Raw genomic sequence first — 5,789 nt, 5'->3', positions numbered from 1 at the left:
CCCCTACTCCATCCTACATTAGTTTAGTACCATAGTATTTTTCGATCCCGCCTTTCTCTTATGTCCTTAATTCTCTAATTTCGTTACTTAACTTTCACTTTACTACTATATTAGGCTCAATTAGATTATTAAATGTATGCGATCAATGTATTGACACCTAACTAAAGACGGGCTGGATTAGCTCGCATGAGAATCCTGGCCCATCATTCTGGTGTCCAATGTTACTCTAGAATTTGAAAGTGGGTGCAACCAAACCCGACCCGTTAAGTGGGTGCTGCCCGCCAACCCGCCAATCTAAAAGTTCGGTAGTACGGCCGACTTCTTCAAGGACGGAAATGGTGAGGTAGTTTCTGGGAATCGATTCCCTCGGGTTTGCAAGGGGAAGAGATGCTCCTAGTTTCTCTCCGCGTACACCTCCACATTTAGATTCGGCTTCCTTTAAATGGGGATTCAAACCAAAGTCGTCGCCTTTCCAATTCCATCTCCCGTGCCTCCGTTTCTTTTGCGTGTTGCCCGAGATCGAGGATAAGCTCCCGTTTCCCCTTTCATATCCTCCTCTCTTCTTGGGAATTCCCATTGAAAGAGATCGAAGGTGTGATCTTTTTTGTAATATTTTACCTTCTTTTGTTGTTTTGAGCTTTAGTGTGTAATATGATTCTGGCTTCGTTTGTTTGTGGGTCTTCTCATTCGCTTATTTTTGTTGTTTATTTTGATTGGTGTCGGTGGTTTTCAAAAACGGGGACGTGGGCTTGTCTTCAAATTTAAGCATGATGAAGAATCTTTGAAGTTCTTTTGGCTGTTCTTTGGATAGAATTGGATTCTCTTCCTTTTGAGGTGTTAATATTGATATTTTCTTAGGTTCTGTCTTATCCTCTCTCACTCTCTCACTCTCTCTTATCCCTTTGATTTCTTATTGTTTTTTCTCGTTCTGTTACTATTATAAATAAAACACTTAAATTACCATTCTCTATCAGCTTATGATCTTAGCGAACTTGGTGATTTCACATGGTACCAAGGCAAGAGTTTTCTAAGTTCCAATTCCGCCAAGCTTACCTATCATTTGAAAGATTAACTTGACCTTCATCTTTGTATACCATTTTACGATGTTTCACACTCGCTTGTATCTTTTGCAATGGAAAGAAACATGTCCCAAGTTTAAAGCAAAATATATGGTAGATGACGTTCTTTCTGTAATCTGAAGTTGACTTGTTTCGCAGTTCGTGTACTTCGTCATAATTTTGGTGTATATTTGTTTGGTTAACCTTCTCGGTTTATGCTTAGAAGATAGACCTTTTTCATGTTTTATAGACCTTTTTTTAATATTTTACATTGCGTATTTCTTTTCCTAGGTTTGGGAGCAAGAGAGCAATTAAAAAAGGTTTGAACTTTTGAATATCTTGCAACAATTGGAAAAGCCAATGGAGACTCTGCCAGATATTTATCCATTGACTGGTTTGCAGATTGGGTGAGTTTCTTTTTTTTAATTTCTTTCTCTGCATAGCTGTTTTAATCATTAAAACGCTGCAGAAAAGAAGATTAATCTCATCATAGTGTTGCATTTAATCATATTGTTTTAAAATTCTTCAATACTTTAATCTCTGATTTTTATTTCAACTATAACTGAATGCTGTTGAATAGAGTTGAGTGTGAAATATAATCATGGCAGTGCATGCTCATTTGAAATCAAATTAAAATGCCAAATTTCTGATACTATTAACTGGAAGCTAGTTTTTCACATTAATAGAGTTGAGTGTGAAATATAGCATCTATATTTACATCTATACTCTTCCTTCTACATGCTTAGAAGAATTTTGAGACTATGGAATAAAGAAGCAATTGCTTCTCTATCACAAAAGGCAGTCACATACTACACTCACTTTATCTGATGCTTGGTAGTGAGAAGACCAAACAGAGCATGAACTCATGTCTTCTGAAACAATATTACTTGGATCAATTTCTCAAAATACAGGAGTGCATAAATTCTTGTGGAAAGCACACTGCACTACAGACTTTGCATCAAAATATTAGTGCTTATCTAAATATTTGCAGTCCCTGGCAAATAGTGCATGGTTATTTCTGATTACCTTTGCTGAAGATTTTGAAGAGGAAATATTTCTGATATATACTCAATTTGGGGTCTGTCCTCTGTTGTAATTTCAGCTTATTTTAAGAGAAAGAAGGCAGCATTAATTATCCATTCAACACTCACAAATTTGTGAAATCTCAATCTTCCACATCTACAATCATGCTGAATCTGTGATGCTAATAGCCTACTACTCTTTCATGGTCTTCTACTACAGGGATATACAGTCTTATGTTTCACAAGCCTTTCTATACTTTTCTCCTCTGAGCAAAAAGCTTCTCATTCTGGTTGATAACCGGCCATGGTTGATAAACAAACACTCCAGGGCAGCAAGGTTATGGCAACAAATGGTGACAAAGGTCTAACTTTTTGACCATTTGATTATAACTTTTGTTCCAATTGCTTTCCATAAAATTGTCGTGACTTGTCACGCTTATTCATTTGCAGTACAGGATGTCACCATTTATGAACTCCCTGACGTTACATAAGGGCTCAAATACAGACAACAAAGACAAAGTTAATGATGATGATGAGTCCAGTGATGAGAGCTTTAAGAAGTCCCATCGATGGCTCATTAAATCTGCAAAATTGCAGACTAAACGTCTTCTCTCTACTATGGACTTGAGCGAGGCACTTCATGGGTTTCTTGTGTTTGAAGTAGCATGGAAGAATGTGCATGGCATAAACTATCTAAATGAACTTCAGGTATTGTAAGTTCCTCACTCACTTCATCATTGTTCTTCTCCATTTTGTTGTCATTGGTGTTTTGAAGGCTTATCTGTAATCTACAGACCGACACATCTCTAGCTATAGAAGTCAGATGCATGAAAAAGTGGGAATTTTACAGTCCTGATCAGGCTTCAAATTGCATATCTTTATGGTTTGTGGGCCATCTATCAGAAACACAATCACTTAAGAGCTATCTGAGGAAATTGTCTGATTTAGATAATCTATTGGATGTGCAATTATTTTCTAAGGAGATGTCAACTCAAAAGGCATCTCCCTTGGAACTGGTGTCTGAAGAAGAATTTTTGGAAATCCAAGAACCTCCAACAGAACCAGATAATGTGGTTAATGCTCTACAATCTTGTGGCATGAAAAACAACCAGAATAAGAGTATAAATGAGTTCGGTCATGACCATCTCGGGATGCTTGGCTTGCATGAGGAGAAGAAATCATTGAACAAGGAAATAGATGAATCCTTTGTTTCACCCACTCAATATTCATATACAATGATATTGTTCAAATTCAGGGATAATTTACTGCCATCTAAACTTCGTCAAGAGATCATGTCGGACATCAGGCTTCTGACATTGCTTGAGTCTGGGCTTCCTTCTTGGGTTATATTTTTTCAGTCCTATCCTTTATTCTGTCACTTTTATCGCCCATGGATGTGTCATTTTGCAAGGACTCTTTACATTTTGATATCATTGGTAACAGCTCTTATTGGGTTCTATGACTTGTATAAGAATATACCGCTTTTAAAGGCGACAGCTGCTCGTCTTTGTGGTCCGTTTTTTGGTTGGATAGAAGCATGGGATATGGTTACAAGGATACAGTATCTTGGCACAATGTTATTTCTTCGCAATCTAAGGAAGACTGTTAAGTTGCTTATCTTGGTGGCACGCGCAACAATGGCAATACTTATAGCAGTCTCAGAACCATTGGCGGGGCCATACTTTGAAGTTGTTGAGTTCATCTTCCCCCTTTGGAGTGCCTGTGTAAAAATAAGTGAGTTGTTATCTTCAATAGCATGGTCTGTGATTGAATCCATGTGCAATTTGTTCATCGACCTCGCTGAGATTTTTCTTACACCATTTGAGCTTCTACACGACTGCTTTCGGACTATAGGTACTTTGCTTTTTTAGTTGTATAATAACTATTACATGTTTTGAAGTTCTTAATAGTTAATATAACCATGTAAACTAAGATCTGCTAAATTTCAGCAACATCAATTTGCCCGTTGGTGCACTCGGTATGGGAAATATGTCTTGTTCTCTTCCAGTATGGTCTCACATTTGCAAGTTATATGAGGTCTTTGCTATCCCAAACGTACAACCTACTTAAAGACATTTGGGAGACTATTATTAGCATTTTTCAGCTTACATATCTGTCAGATACAAAACAAAGTCCATATGATATGTCAGATTTGCAGGACCTCTGGAACAATCTCTTTTCACAGGTTTGTAAAACAAACATCTAACTCCCTAGAGTTGTTTATCTGTTTATTTAACTAAAAAGGCTGATGCATTGATTGACTTATTAGGTTTTCCGAGCCATTCGAAGCATATTAAATGGTTTACTGGCATTTTTTATGGCCTGCAACCGACACAGACTAAGGTGAAGTTTATTGATTATTTTTCTTTGAAGTGAATCATGAATCATGATCAACAAATTTCTATATTAAGTGGTGATATTTTCATGTGAGATGGACTCAAGATGAGCCTATCATGGTATGGTTCAGTCCTAGATGTTTGATGAAGTGACCAAACTTATGTTTATTGTAGAGTAAATTAGTAAATATATGGATTTTTTGCATGAGTGCATGCATTGGAATGTTTCAAATGTTTGAGAGATAAAGATAGAACCTGAAAGATTCATATCTATCATTAATGTTATAGCACGTCGATCAGTGAAAAGCTCAATAGGGAAGACATCTGAGTCATAAAACATCTTAAGAAATAGAGGCATTCTGAGCTTATCCAATCTTTGAAGTGTATAAATTCTACGTTGGTGTGCACTCTAAGTAGTTATTGTCTATTATTCTTATTCACTTGTAAAGAAAAAGAATCATAGTGTATGTCTAAAATGGAATCTTCAGTAACTGACTTGAATTCGAGTTCTCAGACATTTTTCAGATAAGTTAAAAGCCATCAACTAAAATTTCAAAGTACTTGAGTTATAGAGGCCAAAGACATTTATATCTTCCCATCCTTTGGATCCTATTCTGTCATTAACTCAAAGAAATCACCCTTTTCAACATTTGAAATGAAGGTTCTACTTTCGTCGAGCGTAAATTATTAGACTAGACTTAAGTTATCCGATCACCTCCTTTTCAGTTTTTACTTCTCAAGATAAATTTTTGTGAATGCAGCATCCACAATCACATGAAAGCAGTGATGCAGCATCTATTTCGCCTTGCTCACACGGTACGCCGTTCGTGCCATTGTCAAAAAAAGCTTCAGTTTAAGCACCATAATGAGGTAAGCTATCATATTTTGCTAACAAATATATACATGGAGATACATATTTATTATAAGTATTGTCTTATGTGATACAAGAGAAAATTTTCTTTCAGGAGGACTTCATGGAATGTGATCACTGCCAGTGAACTAAGCATTGATTTCTGCATTGATCTGTACAAAGAACTGTCTTGAAAGTAGGAACCTTAGTAAATTTGCTGCGAGCTTAAATTTTGAAGTTGTAGATTGTAAATTTTTAATGAATATATAAATGGATTTTTGTTTTGTATGTAAAATGACTAGAAACAGAGCCATTTACCTTTACTCATGTCATGAAATAGCTATGCTGTATAATTGTTTTAGATTATCTGAGGTAGAGATTTTGTGACTTTTTGAAAGGCATTTTGAACAAGCCTATTTAGGAAAAGGTAAATTAGAGTGGAGAAATTATTTTTGATTGTTAGATTCCTACTGTGAGAAATTTGAGCTTGCTCCTTTAGATTCAGAGATGGATGTTATGAGAA

At 36.1% G+C, this 5,789-nt stretch overlaps 1 protein-coding gene across 2 annotated transcripts; it reads left to right on the top strand.

Annotated features, from left to right (window-relative positions):
* The first annotated feature begins 459 nt into the window (after positions 1–459).
* On the top strand, positions 460–5,561 carry LOC140792507 (uncharacterized). 2 transcript variants are annotated; one of them, XM_073143552.1, is made up of 9 exons: positions 460–592; positions 1,350–1,465; positions 2,301–2,442; positions 2,531–2,788; positions 2,875–3,934; positions 4,030–4,265; positions 4,350–4,423; positions 5,178–5,286; positions 5,382–5,561. In XM_073143552.1, the coding sequence occupies exons 2-9, from the start codon at positions 1,419–1,421 to the stop codon at positions 5,412–5,414; spliced, it is 1,959 nt and encodes a 652-aa protein (XP_072999653.1). In that variant the 5' UTR covers positions 460–592; positions 1,350–1,418; the 3' UTR covers positions 5,415–5,561. The 2 variants fall into 2 exon arrangements, with proteins under 2 accessions (XP_072999653.1, XP_072999654.1); XM_073143553.1 differs by lacking the exons at positions 460–592; positions 1,350–1,465 and having other exon boundaries at positions 2,315–2,442; positions 2,536–2,788.
* The last annotated feature ends 228 nt before the right edge of the window (positions 5,562–5,789 follow it).

This window comes from Typha latifolia, chromosome 7, assembly GCF_019914945.1.
Source record: "Typha latifolia isolate L0001 chromosome 7, TyphaL0001v2, whole genome shotgun sequence".
Lineage (NCBI taxonomy): Eukaryota > Viridiplantae > Streptophyta > Magnoliopsida > Poales > Typhaceae > Typha > Typha latifolia.
This window is presented reverse-complemented; position numbering and strand designations above follow the sequence as displayed.

Bases quoted from the DNA above. Each gene is read 5' to 3' on its own strand.
- LOC140792507 (XM_073143552.1), top strand. From the start codon at position 1,419: ATGGAGACTCTGCCAGATATTTATCCATTGACTGGTTTGCAGATTGG. The intron at 2,443-2,530 runs GTCTAACTTTTT...ATTCATTTGCAG, and splicing joins GGCAACAAATGGTGACAAAG to TACAGGATGTCACCATTTAT. The intron at 2,789-2,874 runs GTATTGTAAGTT...TGTAATCTACAG, and splicing joins ACTATCTAAATGAACTTCAG to ACCGACACATCTCTAGCTAT.